We start from the raw sequence: 18,719 nt of genomic DNA on the forward strand, positions 1-18,719 counted from the left end.
GAAGAGGAGGAGGAAGTTAGTGTGTGTGTGAATTTATGAAAAGTAACTATGTATATTTATGAGGTGTGTGGGGGGTGGGGGGAGAGAAGTACACACATACAACACCCTCTTGGGGCCAGCTGTCTGGCTGAAGGGCACCAGGACATCCACCCTGTCTCACCCAAGCAAGAGGGTCTGCCAGTGAACAGGTTGGAGATGAGCTGAGGTGATCTACCTGGCCAGGACTCTTGATGTCACCTGCTTCTGTGTTTGATCAGGTCACCTTTGTGTTGTGGAAGCAGTGAGGTAAACGTGTGTGTGTGAGAGAGGGAGACAGACAAGCCTTGTATGACAGAGAGGGATATGTTTCATTTAATCTTTGTTTTGTATTGATAATATGTTTTGTTCCTTGTATGATTTCCTGGTATTTATTTGTATTTATTTATTTTATTTATTTATTTATTTTTATTTCTTTTATTTATCTATTTTTTTTTGGGTGGTGCACAAGACTTTTTCCACCACGGGCTGGCAGGGCTGAGAGTGTGAAATGTGTGTGTGTGTGTGTGTATGTGTGTGTGTGTATGGTGCCATGTCTGGGCCTCCCTGTGTGTGAGTGCTAGCCTGGTATATGGACAGATTTATTTTGAAGTTTTTATATTTTTCCCTTTACTTTTAAATTGTTATCATCTTGAAATTAGTTCAGAGATCAAAAATATATGATGTCAGATACATAGGTACTTATTTATTAATTTATTTTAATGTTTATGTTACTGTTTTATTAGTTCAGAGAGGGAGAGAGTCTTGCATTCATAGTCACCCAAGACGTACCAATTTCAGACCAAAATTAATCTACCATTCAATCTTTATTAGCTATTATCTAATATAATACCACTTTTAAACACCAAATCCATCAACCATTTAGTCCACAGCACCTGTATTCCTAAGTACATAATGTTTAGACCTGAAATTAATCTGTAGTTCATATTGCAGCACCTGTGTCACCTTGTACTGCTCCTCCTCTCCCCGACAACCCGAGGAAGAGGAGCAGCCTGCCTGGAGGTCCTCATGGCAGTCTTTGGGCACAGAGGAATGAAGAGATGTGGATGATAAAGGAACACAAGCAGAGGAATGATGGATATAAATGAATTAGATAAAAGGAAGAGTGGACAAAGGATGAGGGAACTGAAGACATCAAGGCACCCATCTGCTGTGAAGTAAGTCCACTTAACCTGTATTCATTGGGAGGAGTGAAAGGAAGAGGATGTGTGGAGAGGGAGGGAATATATGGAAAGGAAGAAAAGATGGGAAAGTTATAAGGATGCGGAGGGGAAGGGGAGGAACCACTAGAAAGAAGAAATGTGAGGAATGAAGAGAAGGATATGATAGGAAGAGTGAAGGAAAGAAAGAGGAGGAATGAAAGGGAGAGAGGGATAAATGAGATGAAAGGAAGAGAATATGTGAGGAGACTAGAGAGAGAAAAGGTTAGTGGGGGAGAACTGGCCTGAGAAACCCACCACTCACCTTGACTTCACCACATTCATGCTGGAAGCCACAGGTCAGACTCACCACACAGCTAATGTCATCAATAAACTTTGTGGCAAATGTCAGAGATAACCAGTTGTATTTTATTGAAAACCAAGCAACATTTGTAACACTTTTTTCATGCTCTTAAATTATAAAATAGCCTAAAACAAATCCTGCATGCTTCAATAAACTTTCAACTTATTTTTATTAGAAACGTACTCATCTCGAATATGACAGAATTCTACAAAACAGACAGACATATTGAGAATAAGTACATTTACAAGACCTTAATATAAGTTAAAAGATTTCATAGGACCAGCAGAATTAATTTTGGCCTGACTTTATTTGAATGCGAAAGAAAACTGTGCTGTGTTTAAAGGCATTGAAAAAATATGGCTTAGTTTTCATGAAAATACAATCATTATTATCTTTTCACATCTTGAATTTTTTATGTGAGGGTTTGTGTGGTGATGCTTTGATGAGGAGCTTCCTGCACGACTTTAGGTAAGCCAAGGTGATCATGGGCTCTTTTCAGGCCAGTGTTCCATGTAGTGACAGTTTTCAAAGTCTCCTGTTTGTGAGCTGAAAGGAAGGGGAGAGGACACTGTAGAGAGAGAGAGAGAGAGAGAGAGAGAGAGAGAGAGAGGACAGAACACAAAACACACCTCTTTAAGTAGTCTATATATTTCATAAGTTCACATACATTCCTTATCTCAGTTACATACAGTAGGCAATATAAATGTGTAGCTTTATTGATGCAACCAGCACAGGAAGGCAGGTGGTATGTGGTGGTGTGAATGGTGAAATGTATATACAAAAAAAAAATGGTGTGAATAGATACTGGAATAATTGTGCTGTTAAAGGTAATGGAAAGGATTACTGGAATGGCTTTTGGATATAAGAGACAGACAAAGATGTTTTTAGAAGAGGGAGAGTGGAAATGAAAGAGGGAATAGGAGACAAAATGAGTGTATAGGAAGCGCCACTTGACATGATTGCAGCAAGTCATGTCATCAGTCTGCATGTCTATTATTGTCACTGTCTGCCATGAGAAAGTAGCAAGGGAAAGAATCACAGTATGGCAACACCAGACTCCTCCCTGTGTCTTGATTGGTGGCAAGTCAGGTTTTTATTGTGCTTGCTGGGAGAATTTTTAGTGCCTCCGCTCTTACCATGACCAAGTTACACACACAAATTTCTACGTATAGCTTTCTCTTGATATCTGAGAAGTGCACAAGTGAGGGTGTGATATAGTGAGTGACTGAGTGATAGAAATTAAGGTGTATTACTAAGGGAATATGACAGCAAACTAACATAAGTCCAGCTACAATACACTGCTTGGTTTGTAACACTTTCACTGCAAAACACAGCGATTCTCAGCATCATAACCTTTGTATGAAGTCTTTATAAGTATTTGGAGGAAAGAAACAAATGAAATTGATAGATTTTGTGACTTCTAGCCTGTATAATCTCTGGAGGTGGGTGTACAGTTTTTGTGACTTCTAGCCTGTATAATCTCTGGAGGTGGGTGTACAGTGAGAGGAAGTGTCTGAGGCTTCTGTGGAGTGTGAGGTACCCTGCCACAGATGCTGACACCCTGGAGAAGCTTTGGAGGTATTCTTCCTGTAACTGTCTTGTAATGGTGGGATGTTCCTTCATTTAGTATCTTATGAGATCCAAAAACTCCTTTCCTGAGATGCCTTGCCCACTGTGTGATGTAGTGTCCAAGGTTAAACTCATTCACTACTACTTGATGCATGAACCCTTCACTGACCACTGTGGGACACTTAAAAACTTGGGGGTGTATTGTAACTGGACTTATTTTTGTTTGCTGTCACGTCTCATTAGCACTGAGCTCCAATTTTCGGCACTCATTACTCACAATTAACCTCATTTGTGCACCTCTCAGGCATGATGGAAAATCTGCTCAGCTGTGGAGGGGGTGAGGACAGAGGAACTTGATGAGAGAACACATGTTTCTCCAAGCAAGCATAATTAAAGTGACACTTTAGTTTTACCAGGCATCATTTCTTTGGCAGATACAGCGGCAGAATAATAGACACATTTGTTGGCGACACACGACTTGCCGCAACAACGTCACATGGCGCCGACTGCATAAGATGAAAGGGGAAAAAAAAGACGCGAGGAAAAATTTAATGCTGTGTTGTTATTTCCTCCATCTTGTCTTCCTCTCTTGTGTCTTCTTTGGAATGACCAGTCTTCCTCCTCCTCCTCTTCTGGTCTGATGAGGTGCTCTGAAGACACAAAGCAAGAATTAGTGCAAGTGAGTGAAGCAGATATTGTGAGGGGCTGTGGTGTGTGACTGTGGGTTTGTAAACATACTGTGTGGGGGACATACTGTGGGTCCGTGGGCAGAGAGAGAGAGAGAGAGAGAGAGAGAGAGAGAGAGAGAGAGAGAGAGAGAGAGAGAATTTTGTTTATAGGTCACATCACCCTCTCCACATAATGACAAAGCTTCTGATAACACAACGCCATCATCATCATTTATCCCCAGCATATCATCGGTATCTCCCCTACACCCTCAGGTGGCTGCCGTTCCTACCACTCCAATGCACCTGGTGATCGGGTGAGTGTGGCAATAGTGAACCGGAACTGATATAGTGAAGGCCAGAGGAAAGGTGAAGAGATTGAGATAACTGGAAGAAGAAGGCATTGGGGGGGGGAGGATTGTAAGATTAAAAGGAAGGAAGAAAAAGAATAAAGATGAGAACTAAAGGGAAGAGGAAATACAAGGAACACATGAGGATGAGGAAGAGGAGGGAAAGAAAGAAGAAATTGAAGAAAGGAACTGAAGAAAAGAAAATACAAGGAAGAAGTGAGGAGGTTAAGCAAAAAAAAAAGGATTATGAGGATGCAACAAATAGATAATACAAAGAATGGCATACATACATGCATCCATACATATGTAGAGTAAGTGTATGAGGAAGAGGAGAAAGGGAAAGAAATACCAGAAGGCAACTGAAGAGGAGAAAATAAGACATGAAGTGATGAAAGAAAATGACTGAAAGGAGGAAAGATAAGAACAGAACTACAGGAAAACAAAATGATAAATAAAAAATACTCACCCATACTCTTAATTCTCTTTCTCCTTTGACTCTACCAGCCTTCCCTTCCACTGTAGGACTCCAACTATCCTCCTCCTCCTCCTCCTCTTCTGTCTCATTCCCTTCCATCCTTGACACTTGAGTGGCGAGAATGGAGTCTGGATTAACCGTTCCCAGACTTCTCATCTCCCCATCATCTTCCTCCGAGTCGTCCATCATCCTCTTCTTCGTCTCTGGCCCCTCAGCCTCCCAGCACAGGTATTCTTGTGTGAATCTGCCCTCTGATGCTCTCTCTGATAAAATTACCTTCCCATCCTTGTCCTCATCTGAGTCACCTTGCCCCTTCTCCTCGTCCTTGTCCTCTTTGGGTACTGGGTGGGTGTTCGGGTGGCCGGTGTGGGCTCTCCTGGCTGCCTGAATCCTCCGCCAAGTTGCTGAGCGGTTTGAACTGACGGCGGAGGCTGAGAGGTAGCGTTCAACTGCTGTGGGGACCCTGCGCTGGTCAAAATCTTGGTCTATCCTCTGTACCACTTGCTGCCTGTAGAGAAGGAGAGGTGTGATGTATCTATTAGGAAGAAAAATAACTGCTCAATAAAACTAAAATAAAAAAAATAAAAAATGAGAGTAGGAAGAAGACTTGATGGTAGTGACAGTAACAGACTTAATGATGAGAAAGTTGAGGCAGAAAGTGATGTAGTGATGCTGAAAGAGAAAGACTATTTACTGTGACTAGTGAATGACTGGGTCTGTAAATACCTAACACTGTGGGGGCATAATGTGGGTGCATGGACTGTGGTGAGAGGAAGATTGCTACAGGAGAGACAGTGAGTGAGATGTATTTGAGAGTTTGTGGAGGCGAGAGATCCCTACCTTTGATGGGCTGAGAAGGGGTTAAAGGGTGTGAGCTGTGAAGTGAAGGGTGTCTTGTAAAGGGCTGTGGGCTGTGAAGTTGAAAGATTTACATTTAAGGGCCTGTGAGGGGATTGGTCTGTTGTGGGTCTGTGGAGTAGGGAGAGATAACAGGAATCTACTGTGAAGGTGTGTGGGTGAAGCCAATGACATGCTGTGAACAGAAATGGTGACACAAGATACAAATTAATAAAAAGTTTAACACAATACAGTAGATTCCTGACCTTACAAGAATCAGAACATTTTATTTAGTTTCTTATTACATTTTAGGTAATTACAAGTTGAGTTTTAGAGAAGTGGGTCAGTAACTTCCCCTCAAAAAGTAATACTGATAACACAAAATAATAAAAAGTAATACTGATAACAACAAAATAATAAAGTACTCATAAAGATAAAAGTTTAATAATAGAGATTAGGAAGTGTTATGAAAATGTTCAGTACAATAAAGGAAAAATGATTATGAAAACACACATAAATTCTGGTCTTTTTTTTTCTTCCTTCTCATCTCACCTCTTACTGCCAACACTACTATCACTATAACAACAACAACAACAACAACAACTACTACTACTACCACCTGATTTAACACACCACACCACACACCTGTACTACCAAACCACACCTACCCTCTCATGCCCCTCTACCACACCACACACCTGACCTACTTCTACCACACCAAACATACCCTACCATGCCACACCACATTTGCTCTTCCACCACACACACCTAATCCATTGCATCAAACATCTTTCATTCTCTGTCCTGCTCCAACCACATCAAACCACAGCCTTACCTCATCTGCTCATTGGTGGCAAAGAGGTCTCCCTCCCTGTGGTGGTGGCTGTGCGCCTCATAAGCCCTCTTGGTGTAGAAGACAGCGCTGCATAGGTTACACTGCACCAGCTCTCTGTTTGTGGGGGTGTGAGTGAGTGTAGAGGGCAGAGATGAGTATGGATAGGTAAACAGCTGAGATGGCAAAATTATTGTTATTATTCCCAGTAAGTCTATTCATTTACTATTTATATTTCCTTTAGTTCCTTTTCATTAACACCAACCTCTACAAGCCCCAAAATACTCTCTACAGGCCCCAAAACACATTCTACAGGTCCCTACAAGCCCCAAACACCATCTACAGGCCCCTACAAGCCCCAAACAGCCTCTACAGGCCCCTACAAGCCCTAAAACACCCTCTACAGGCCCATACAAACCTTAAAACACCCATTACAGATCCCTACAAGCCCCAAAACACCCTCTACAGGCCCATACAAACCTCAAAACACCCTCTACAGAACCCTACAAATCTCAAAACACCCTCTACAGGCCTCTACAAATCTCAAAACATCCTCTACAGGCCCCTAGAAGTCCCAAAACACCCTCTACAGGCCTCTACAAATCTCAAAACACCCTCTACAGGCCCCTACAAGTCCCAAAACACCCTCTACAGGCCCCTACAAGTCCCAAAACACCCTCTACAGGCCTCTACAAATCTCAAAACACCCTCTACAGGCCTCTACAAATCTCAAAACACCCTCTACAGGCCCCTACAAATCTCAAAACACCCCTACGATTGCCTACCACCACCGACACCCTCAGTACTCACGTGGGAAGGGCGTCCCTCTCACTTTCGCTGTGTTTGGTGGCAAGGTGCTTCTGCAGGTTGTACTTCACTTGGTATTCACAGCCACACAGGTGACAATAGTACACACTGTGGGCCTCCCCTGCGTTGTTCACCACTATCTTCATGCTGGGGGCTGGGGTTCTCACTGGGTTCACCATGCGTATTGCCCTGGGTGGAGGAAAGGGGGTTGGTAGGGGGTCAGGTAATGTTGAAGCATGTTTAGGTGTGTTTAAAGGTGTTTTGGGTCTTTTTAAGGGTGTTTTTTTGGCGTTTGGAGAGTTTTTGGGTTTTTTGTAATGTTTAAGGGTGTTTTTTTGTGTTTTTGTGGTGTTTAAGTGTGTTTGGGTGTGTTTAAAGATGTTTGGGGTGTTTTAATTTTTTGTTGTAATGTTTAAGGGTGTTTTTTAGTGTTTTTGTGTTTAAGTGTGTTTGGGTGGGTGTCTTTAACGCCTCACCCCTTATGTGCAGAGTCCATGTGGAACTTCTTGGCACGTTGAGTGTAGAAAGTAACACCACAGGGACGGCATGGGAACACCTGCTGGGGGGCCGCGGCGGGGTGGCTGGCCAAGTGCTTGTCCCGGTTCACCTGCAACAGACCATACCTGTCACCTGTCACACCTGTCGGGAATCTACCAAGCCTATCCATAGCTAAAAAATGTGATGTGTAAAATGCTCTTTCTTTTTACTTAACCTAACTTAACCTAACCTAAGCTGACAAATTTCACGTATAAATTTCATCCTTATAATTTAACCTAACATAAAATAACCTAATCCATCATAAGCTGAGATAAAGTTGATATATAAAGAGTGTAGTCTCTTTACATAACTAACCTAACCTAGCACGCACCTTACCTTAATCGGGAACATCATGCCGCAGTGGGGACAGTAATACTTCAGAAGAGAGTTCGGGTGCTTCCGAAACTTGTGGGAGATTGCCAAGGAAACCGTGCGAAAAACCTCTCCTGTAAAGAAATGGAGTTGAGTGTGTGTGTGTGTGTGTGTGTGTGTGTGTGTGTGTGTGTGTGTGTGTGTGTGTGTGTGTGTGTGTGTGTACCTTGATTATATTTGGGTTCTTGTTTTATCTATTTTTTATCTTCTTTCTTTACTTTTCTTTTCAGTTTATTTTTTTAGTGTTGTTCTTTACTTTTTATTTGCACTAATTTATTTTCTTTTTTTCTTTTCATGGTACCTGTTATTTATTTTATTTTTTTTGTATTTCTTAAGGTTTGTGGTCAATAAAGTGTCTAACTGTGTGTGTGTGTGTGTGTGTGTGTGTGTGTGTGTGTGTGTGTGTGTGTGTGTGTGTGTGTGTGTGTTACTGTGATGAGCAAGGAAGTGAATGAATGAATTAATTAATTAATGCATTTTTCCTTTTCTTTCTTTCTTTTCTTTGTTATCTAAAATAGCCTCAGATCAAGAGAGAGAGAGAGAGAGAGAGAGAGAGAGAGAGAGAGAGAGAGAGAGAGAGAGAGAGAGAGAGAGAGAGAGAGAGAGAGAGAGAGAGAGAGAGAGAGAGAGAGAGAGAGAGACATAGAGAGAGTTAAGATAGTAGGGATGAGAGTTAAGATAGTAAAGATAATGATAATAATATCAAGTGATGATGTTTGCACAAATATGTTAGTTTGTATGTTTGTTTTGATTAGTAACCTTAAAAGTATTAATCTCTCTCTCTCTCTCTCTCTCTCTCTCTCTCTCTCTCTCTCTCTGACAGCCTTTAATAAACAAAAAAAAAACACGATAAATGGTAAATAATAAACATAACTTTTAAGATTAACCTTTATCATTATAGGAAAGAGAGAGAGAGACCTTTATCATTATAGGAGAGAGAGAGAGAGAGAGAGAGAGAGAGAGAGAGAGAGAGAGAGAGAGAGAGAGAGAGAGAGAGAGAGAGAAAACAAACACAACACATCATTCTTCGCTCTACTGTATCCATAAAGAGAGAGAGAGAGAGAAACATGACACATCATTCTTCGCTCTACTGTCTCCATCAAGAGAGAGAGAGAGAGAGAGAGAGAGAGAGAGAGAGAGAGAGAGAGAGAGAGAGAGAGAGAGAGAGAGAGAGAGAGACACACATCAATAGACACACCAAACATTACACACAACATAATCCTTCGCTTCACTATTTCCTAAGATATTTCTGGGAGCATCATAAAAGCAACAGAGAGAGAAAAACACACACACACACACACCACCAAACAGCTGACTCACCACAAACATCACACACTGCATTATTTTTTGCCCCAGTAGTGGTTCCTGTGGTTCCTGGTGCCCCTCCTGTTTCAGTCAGGCTCCCCTTCCCAGACGCACCACCACCACCACCACCACCACCACCTCGGCACTCCTCCCCCACGTCCAGGTCGTCCTCTGCCTTGTGCCGCACCCTGGGCCGCCCCTTGATGTCGATGTCCCCATTGGCGTGTCTCCTGGAGTTGGTGGTGAAGGTGGAAAAGATATTGTTGTAATCATGTTGTGGGAGGGAAGGGGATGGGAGAGGGAAGGAATGGGAGGAGGAGGGCAAGGTGGTGAAATAACTATGATTGCCTATTTCTACGTGCATCATCACCATCCCTGAAAGTGTCTAACCTTTTAAAGCTCCCTAATGACTCAGCACTAACAACCTGATTATTGACTCCATTCCATTCATCCTCCACTATTTGAGAACCAATTCCTTCCTATCTTTTTACTGAACCTAACTGTACAAAGCTTGAACCCATTATTTCTGTATCACTTCAAGACCTCCATCAAATCAACTCTTAATCTTGTTCTCCCCTGATTACTGACCCTGAAGATTTTGTTTGTCACCCTTGTTATGCGCCATGTATCGCTTAAATAACTTACCGATCCCCTCTTAAACTTGACCTGATTACTGATACTGAGAATTTTGAAACTTGACCTGATTACTGATACTGAGAATTTTGCTTGTCACCCCTGTTATGTTTCTCTTAACCCTTTCACTGGGATACAATACAATTAGCAGCACCACAAGCAATGCGTGAAATCTTTATAAGCATCTACAAGAAAGAAGATAATTAAAAAGAATATATTTTGCAGTTTATACTTGGTTTAATGATTGCATGTGGCTGCTGAACAAGTAAAGGTAATGAGGGAAAGGTGGACCAGGTGGCAGACAAAGGGTTAAAGACAGACACACAGACAGACAGACACAGCCATTACCTGAAATGTGTTTGCAGCTCTGCCTTTGAAGGGAAGAGTTGACTGCAGAACACACACTTGTGGCTCTCTGCTGACACCTCCGCCATGGCCATGCTGATTCCTGCTGGGGGGTGGAGAGAGAGAGAGAGACAGTGAGAGGGAGAGGTAAATTGTCTTAATACACACACACACACACACACACACACACACACACACACACACACACACACACACACACACACACACACATGTAAGAAAATTAAATAATGATAAAATAAATAAATAAAATGAGGTAATTTTTTAAACATGCACACACACATACAGAACAAATATGTAAAATAAAATAAAACAAACAAATAAATAAAATACACAGTGAAATATTTAAAAAAATGAATAAAATGAGAGGGAAATGTTCTGAACACACACACACACACACACACACACACACACATAATAATAATAATAAAACTAAAATAAAACAAATAAAGAAAAAAAATAAATACAAGAAAAATGATAAAAATAAATAGAATAAGAGGCAAAGGAGGAGGAGGAGGAGGAGGAGGAGTGGCAGAAGGAAGAGGAGGAGGAAGAGGACAGGCAAGAAGCAGAGGAGGGAATACCAAGGAACACAAAGGAAGGAATAGCCATCAACAGCCATACTAGACCTAGTGAGACTGTGTGTGTGCGTCTGTACCACCACTACAGACAACGAGAGGCACAGGGACAGCAAAGGGAGAGGGAAGGAGCAGCTACAGAGAGGGAGAGGCAGGTAAGGGGTGTGGCAGGGAGGCTGAGAGAAAAAAATGTCACTATTTTGTATGAAGGAAAAAAGAAAAAATAAAAAAAAATAAAATATGAATGATGTTATTTGAAAGGATAATGTGAGGAGGTGGGAGAGAGGATGAAAAAATAGAAGGAAAATTAAAATAGGAGATATAACAGTGAATGAACGATAAGAGATGAATACCAAGAGGAACACGCACACATACATACATACACAGGAGGGATTGCTCAACCAGGCAAGATAATCTGGTGTTGGAGACACAGGTAATCATCACAACACTCCAGGTAAGGTCCTATCTTCACTATCATTGTTAACAGGTATCTTTTTATCTGTGCATGTGTGGGTGTGTGTCTGTCTGTGTGTGTGTGTGTGTGTGTGTGTGTGTGTGTGTGTGTGTGTGTGTGTGTGTGTGTGTGTGTGTGTGTGTGTGTGTGTGTGTGTGTGTGTGTTTCTTTTCTATATTCTCTTCCTCTCACCTCTTCATTATTATTATCACTTGCTTCACTGTCTTTGTGTATAGTCCTGCTCCTCCTCCTCCTCCTCCTTTCCTTTCTAATCCCTTTCTTTCAGCAGACCAATAAAAACAACACACACACACACACACACACACACACACACACACACACACACACACAGAGACAAGCATCTACATAGACCTTTTCTTTCTTTTTTTCTTTCCATTTTTTCGTTGCCTTTCGTCAAATCCCGTTAAAGAAAAACAAAAACAAACAGGTAAAACTGAGAATAAAAAAACAAATAAATGAACAAGTAAACTGAAGTCATCTAAAAAAAAAAAAAAGAAAAGAAAAAAAAAAAAAAAAAAAAAAAAAGAAAAAAAAAATATGAAATACATAATACCAGCATACAACAGCTATGGCAGACGAGGTGCCAGCAAGCAAACACACTTTATCACCCCCTTCATGCACCAAATACCTCTCCTTTCATTAATCACTGACTGTCTTCCATCTTCATTAATAACTAACTGTCTACAACCTCACATGCTCTTTAAGTGTCATCAGTACTAGCCACAACAACACTAGGCCTTGTCACTATGCTTCTGCCCCTACAGCAACTGAGTAAGCTGCCCCCCCCCCCCCACACACACACAGCATGCAAGGAAGTAAAGGCCCATAAAAACCTAACCACTGCACCTATAGGAAAAAAATAAATAAATAAATAATAATAATAACTAGATGAATAAATAAAATAATAACATAAAGGGTATACAATAAATAAAACAATGAAATAAAACCATGACAAAACACACACACATACACATTGTAACCCCAACACAAGGCAGGTGAGGTGCAGGTCTGTTATATAACATTACTTTGGGACCCACTGATGTAAATACTGGGGAAATATATAGAGTTTTAATTCCTTTCTTCTTTCTTGTAGTGTTTTTATCTCCGAGTTGAGTGATAGAGGGTTCAAACATCTGCCTGCTTGTATCTGTTGGGTCTGCATAAGGTGATGCTGGGGAAACAAATGTGGTGTGGAAATACATGGAAAAAAAAAAAGTTAAGTGAAAAAAATAATAGTGAACTACTTTGACATCATAGAAAAGTGTCAATCCACAGGTAGAAAATAAAATACAAATAAATAAAACAAAAAAATATATATAAAATAGATAAATCACTACACACACACACACAACTTGCATTTCCATCACTCAGGCATCTATCAGGTTAACACATTTAATAGTGTTGAATTCCTTTACTCTACCTCTCCCAATCCACCAGTCTGCTGACAAAACACTAACACACACTACCTGCTTGTACCTTTTGCCCAAAGTCACTGTTTACAAATAAGATCTAGGAAAGAAAAATTAACTAGTTTGGGGTGTGTTAGAAGAGATGAGCAGTGTATTGATGGAAAACAGTAGATACCAAAGCCAAGGGGAGGAAAACAGCGCTGGAAACTGATGGATATTACAGCTAGGTCTAAGATTTTTGTTTATGTTGAGTTCTGGCAGCTTCAGTCTCCAGTGGCGGCCTCTCTGGGTATTTGTTCATCTCATGGATTTGCAAGATGGACTGAATAAGGTTCTGAAGTGTTTGTTGTGGTTCAGACTACTGCTTGCTTATTTTGGTTTGCAGGGTTGAGAAATTGTTGTACTTTTGTTATTTTAATTTGCTGGGCAGTTCATCACTTGTATTACTGAGACAGAGAGTCATGCATGTCATGTCTGATGTGCATGACAGTTCATGTGTGTGCAGGCATGACTGACACACAATATTTACTGACTTGCATGAGAGTGACTTACTGTAAACCTGAGGCAAACTGAGGTAAGGGGCACTTGTGGCTTTAAAGACAAACGTGACAAATAAAAACACGAAACATTAAGGGCTTGATTCAATTCCATAATATTACAATTAAGTGAGAACAATTTGGTAAAAAACCAGTTACTTTGATTTGTTTTTTATTAGATTTGTAAGCTGGGTGGTGTGACCTGCAGGCCTGTGTGACACCTTGTATTCAGTCTTACACACCAATTAGTGTGACTTGCTAAGCTGCGAGAATATAACATGGTGGTTAGTGACTCAGTGTGGTAGGCTGAGATATAAAGACATAAGCAGAGAAACATAGGTAAGTAGATAAATAGATACACAAGAGCCATAATCTAATCTTTCCTAACCTAACCAAACCTGACCTACTAATCTAACCTAACCTAAACTTTACCTAACTTAAACTTAATCTAAACTTAACCCAACATAACCTAAATTTGATCTAATCTAAACTTAACCTAACCTAACCTAACTTTAATTTAACCTAACCTAACACACTACAAGCCAAAGGATATTAAGTTAGCCTACCACCAAAAAGACTGACATAATCTAATGAAACAAAACTAACCTGACTTTACAACTTCTTCCAAAACTAACCTAAAAACCTAAAGAAACAAACATATATGAATCTCCTACTAACCTAACCTAATATTGCAAACACACACACACACACACACACACACACACAAAGAAAAACCTGACCAAACTACACCTTCTTAAACCAATACCCACCAAAAAACAAACAAACAAACAAATAAAGAACGTGTGAATCTTGTTGTCCTAATCTAACCTAACCTTGCAAAACCACAACAAGTCACTGAAAAGCACCTTTAACCTTACCTCACGAAAACTAAAATAAAAAAAAACAATGAGACAAAATTGATCCCACCCTTACTTCCTAACCTAACCTTAACTTAACTAAACCTGACAAAAACCACAAAACACAGAAAAAACACAGAAAAAAGATGTATACAAGAAATAACCCAAAACTAAACAAATCCTAACGAAAACACGACGACCCGCAACACATAAACATATCAAGCTAACCTAACCTAACCCACATTACCTTAACCTAACCTAACCTTGCAAAAGTCCCTCAAAACATTGGGAAATCATCGAGAAACACATAAACAAGTAACGAACTCCCAAAAAACAATAAAACCTTCCACTTTTCCACCCACCGCAAAGAATCAATCAGACACAATCATTTACTCACTCTTATTTCTCTTGATTGAAAAGGTTTGCGTGTTTTTGGAAGGTTAAGACAGGTGTGCGATTAATTACTCTTACCTCTGCAAAGCTTGGGAGAGAGGGAGAGGCGGCGTGGAGGGAGAGGAGGGAGAGAAATTGAAGGTGTTCGTAAAATAAGGGTGTGGAAGGGGAGTCGAATGGAGCGCCCTCTACCTCTCTCTCTCTCTCTCTCTCTCTCTCTCTCTTTCTTGTTTGTTTTCATATTTCTACTCTCTCTCTCTCTCTCTCTCTCTCTCTCTCTCTCTCTCTCTCTCTCTCTCTCTTATCTAAGGTATAAAACAGGAATCATAAAAGCATAAAGATAGAAAGGAGAAAAAAATAAATAAAAAAGTGATCACAAAATTGAGTTATTTACCTCGTTAAGTAATTAACAACCGAACTCAGATGTTAGGCGGTTTGTTATAGCTAGCATTAGTAGTAGTAGCAGTAGTAGTAGTAGTAGTAGTAAAAGTAGCAGCAGTAGTAGTAGTAGTAGTAGTAGTAGTGACTAAATCCGAGTTGGAACAAGTAATTAGCGGGGTGCTACAGGGGCCAGTGCTAGGACCATTATTAATAGTCCTTAACATAGAGGGTGTAACATGAGTTTCTGCGGATATTGCTAGAGGTGAAAGTACAGATAATTTTAAGTGGTAAATGTTATATTCACATGTGCATTTCGAGACGTTGTTTAGGAGCACTGAAAAATTAAGTCATGGCGGAGGAACACCACAATCCACACACTTCACATTCATCGGTGCGGTAATCTCTCTCTCTCTCTCTCTCTCTCTCTCTCTCTCTCTCTCTCAGAATCCTGTAATACAATCTAAGCCTATTCGCTGTCACTGTTCGACGTGAAACTGCATGTGACCGGCTGGCAATCAGCTGACCTGCTTCTAGCCTCTCTCCCTTGCTGGCTCCTCAACTCTCCATTCCAGGGCCAGGAAGGCTGCTACCCCCTAACCTCTTATTTAATTTATCGTCAATTACAGCATAATTGCGGAATATTTATGGGTAAACCACTTGTCGTTTAATACCACTTGTCTCGTTACAGGATACCGCAATGCGCCGAAATTTATGGAATTGAATGTCTCGCCACGGATACCCACCTGGCCCAGCCGTTGTCAATGTGTCACCCAGCCAGCGGCCACACCTGCATTTGATACCACAGCTAAACAACGCCTCAAAATCCTCATGTGCATACAACACTTATCACTTTGACTAACCTGTACTCTCAATTCCATCAATATCTGCAGAAACTCGTGTTACACCCTATGTAGTAGTAGTAGTAGTAGTAGTAGTAGTAGTAGTAGTAGTAGTAGTAGTAGTAGAAGTAGTAGTAGTAGTAGTAGTAGTAGTAGTAGTAGTAGTAGTAGTAGTAGTAGTAGTAGTAGTGAGTAAGAAGTAATAGTTCTAAATCCGAGTGGGGTTAAATAATTAGTGGGGTGACACAAGGGTGAGTTTTGGGGCCATTACTGTCTTTAGTATACGTGCATCAAAGATCTAAATAGTGTAATTGGTAGTGATGCCAGTAATTTTGCGGACGGCAAGGGGATAAAAAGGATAATTAGGTCTCATTCTGATGCCGTCGCCTTGCAGACAGCCTTGGACAGGATGAACGCATGGACAGACAGATGACAGATGTGGTTTAATATTAACAAATGCAAAATACTCAACGAAGGGAGAAGAAACCCACACAGCAGGTTGACAATAAAGAACGAGACTTGTAAGATTTAGGAATTATGGATAGTGTGAGTTCCGTCAGGGAAAACAATGCAGAAGGGGACAAAATAAAGCAAATCGTCCATTAGGATTAATTTTTAGGAGTGTTATAAGTAATACCAGTTATATCTGACCACGGGTCAGACCTCAGCTTCTTCTTCTTCTTTCGGCTGCTCCCATTTAGGGTTTACTACAGCAGATAACTTCTCCAAGGTGGCTCGATCTTTTGCGCTTTCCTGTCACGCCCACCACTTGCATGTCTCCCTTCACAGCAACCATAAACCTTCTCTTTGGTCTCCCTCTCTTCCAGGTAGAGCCCATGTCCAGCATCCTCCTCCCCACATACCCCTCGTCACTCCTGACATGTCCAAACCACTTCAGCTATAAAAGTATAAATTATAATGCTGTAGAGTTCTGTGGTCCCCATGTTACAGGAAGGATGCAGGTCTGTTAGAGTCAGCACAGGGGAGAATGACTGAAAGGATGCAGGGGATGAGGGACAATCCTGGTGAAACGAGATATGAAGCTTTTAAATTTACAGTCCCTTAGAGAGACGTGACCTAAGAGGCTGATAGAGGTCTTTAATTGGAATATGTATCATAATTCTTTTATGATTCCTCTGTTTACACCTCTGATAAGAGAGAGAGAGAGAGAGAGAGAGAGAGAGAGAGAGAGAGAGAGAGAGAGAGAGAGAGAGAGAGAGAGAGAGAGAGAGAGAGAGAGAGAGAGAGAGTCTAAATACGGAACAACTTTTTATAAATCAGGAATAAATAAATAAATAAATAAACAAAGAAGTATAAAGGACGCAACATTTTCCTACTGTGTTTTTTGTTGTTCCCATAAACTGAGTGGATATTTTATTAGCATTAACTGGAATCTCTCTCTCTCTCTCTCTCTCTCTCTCTCTCTCTCTCTCTCTCATCTCTCTCTCTCTCTCTCTCTCTGTTGGGGAAGAAAAGATGGAATGAATGAATGAATGAATGAATGAATGAATGAATGAATGAATGAAGGAAGGAAGGAAAGAGGAAAGAAGCTACTACTACTACTACTACTACTACTACTACTACTACTGCTGCTGCTACTACTACTACTACTACTACCAACAGCAACACGAACAACACCAACAATTACAACAATAACAACTACAACACCAAACTACTACTACTTCTACTACTACTACTACTACTACTACTACTACTACTACTACTACTACTACTACTACTAGTACTGCAACACCCTTAACAAGCGAAGCACTCCCCACAGGTGTTATTAATCACTAATTGTCTAATCACCTCTGGCCTGCGTTTGCTTGTTTGGAAGTGTTTATGTATGTATGTATGTGTGTGTGTGTGTGTGTGTGAGTGTGTGTGTGTGTGTGTGTGTGTATCAAGCATTTCCTTAACTTGTTGTCTCTGTTACTTTTTTCCAGTCTCTTCTATATATTCATAATTCCAGGATCTTTTATTTATTTTTCTTGCGTTGTTTTATTTCATATTGTTATTTTGTCTTGTTCAAGCATCTCTTACTCAATTCTCTCTCATGCCTTTCGTTATTCTGCCTTCCATTGTCTTTGTAACTATATCGCTTTCTCCTCCATTCCAGCTGTCAACAAAACACACAAACAAGTAATAAACACTACAATTACTACTACTACTACTACTACTACTACTACTACTACACAACACACACACACACACATACACACACACACACATGCACAAAGCTACGTAAATCATGACCAAAACAATCGTAGTAGTAGTTGTAGTAGTAGTAGCAGTAGTAGTAGTAGTAGTAGTAGTAGTAGTAGTAGTAGTAGTAGTAGTAGTAGTAGTAGTAGTAAGGGGTTTATCTTGACACGAGTGAGATAAACTGGAAAAAAAAAAAAAACAGCTAAAAATTCTTGACTATCTCTCATCCGTCTCTTATCTGAGCACCTTAAAACAGACAGCACGCCTTGCAGGGACGCAGGTTTGTGTTTGGACAGTCGAGTGCGTGTGTGGGCTGTGAGTGAGCCTGCGTTGGGACAAGTTCAATCCATTTACTTGTTTGTTTCTCTCTTTTTTTTTTACTTAATTTTTTTTTGTGGTTTTATTTTTACTGGCGATTTGGAAGTAATATATTTCTTTTCGTTTTTTATTTATTTTATTTTTTAATTTTACGATGATGGATGGAACAAGGTGAGTTTTTTTAATGTTTTTGTTTGTTTGTTGTTGTTTGTTTGTTTGTTTGTGTGTGTGTGTGTGTTTCAGAGATATCATGAATTCTGAAAGAGAGTCCTGACCTTCTGAAGATCCCTGAATTTTCTTAAGATTGCTGATTTTTCTGGAGTACTATCATAAGTTGTGAAGGAGACCAGTGTTGCCTGAAATTCCTGGTTTTTCTGAAGTATTCTTACTTTTCTGAAGGGGACTTTTGTAAAGTTTGCTGATTTTTTCTGAAGTTCCCTTGAT

At 40.4% G+C, this 18,719-nt stretch overlaps 2 protein-coding genes and 1 long non-coding RNA gene across 11 annotated transcripts in view; 2 read left to right on the forward strand and 1 right to left on the reverse strand.

Moving 5' to 3' along the window:
* The first annotated feature begins 291 nt into the window (after positions 1-291).
* On the forward strand, positions 292-4,594 carry LOC135094214 (uncharacterized). The gene is made up of 2 exons (XR_010263659.1): positions 292-1,193; positions 4,050-4,594. It is a non-coding gene; the product is annotated as an uncharacterized LOC135094214 (long non-coding RNA).
* The window catches only part of LOC135094209 (zinc finger protein 423-like), a 38,150-nt gene continuing 21,602 nt past the window's right edge, over positions 2,172-18,719 (reverse strand). For 2 of the 9 annotated variants that reach the window (XM_063994075.1, XM_063994074.1), the window contains exons 2-9: positions 10,270-10,372; positions 9,304-9,518; positions 7,948-8,057; positions 7,551-7,681; positions 7,078-7,263; positions 6,271-6,384; positions 4,590-5,133; positions 2,172-3,758 (exon numbers count right to left, since the gene is read on the reverse strand). In XM_063994075.1, coding sequence (XP_063850145.1) covers positions 3,657-3,758; positions 4,590-5,133; positions 6,271-6,384; positions 7,078-7,263; positions 7,551-7,681; positions 7,948-8,057; positions 9,304-9,518; positions 10,270-10,361 — 1,494 coding nt within the window. In that variant the 5' untranslated portion in view covers positions 10,362-10,372 and the 3' untranslated portion in view covers positions 2,172-3,656. Of the gene's footprint in view, positions 3,759-4,589; positions 5,134-6,270; positions 6,385-7,077; positions 7,264-7,550; positions 7,682-7,947; positions 8,058-9,303; positions 9,519-10,269; positions 10,373-12,307; positions 12,327-14,610; positions 14,747-18,719 lie in introns of those variants that run through there. The other 7 variants (XM_063994077.1, XM_063994078.1, XM_063994072.1 and 4 more) reach the window with 6 other exon arrangements.
* The window catches only part of LOC135094210 (Na(+)/citrate cotransporter-like), a 21,848-nt gene continuing 21,359 nt past the window's right edge, over positions 18,231-18,719 (forward strand). Inside the window, 1 exon segment of the mRNA XM_063994079.1 lies at positions 18,231-18,446. Within this exon segment, the coding sequence (XP_063850149.1) occupies positions 18,430-18,446 (17 nt within the window). The 5' untranslated portion in view covers positions 18,231-18,429.

This window comes from Scylla paramamosain, chromosome 45 (genome assembly GCF_035594125.1).
Source record: "Scylla paramamosain isolate STU-SP2022 chromosome 45, ASM3559412v1, whole genome shotgun sequence".
NCBI lineage: Eukaryota > Metazoa > Arthropoda > Malacostraca > Decapoda > Portunidae > Scylla > Scylla paramamosain.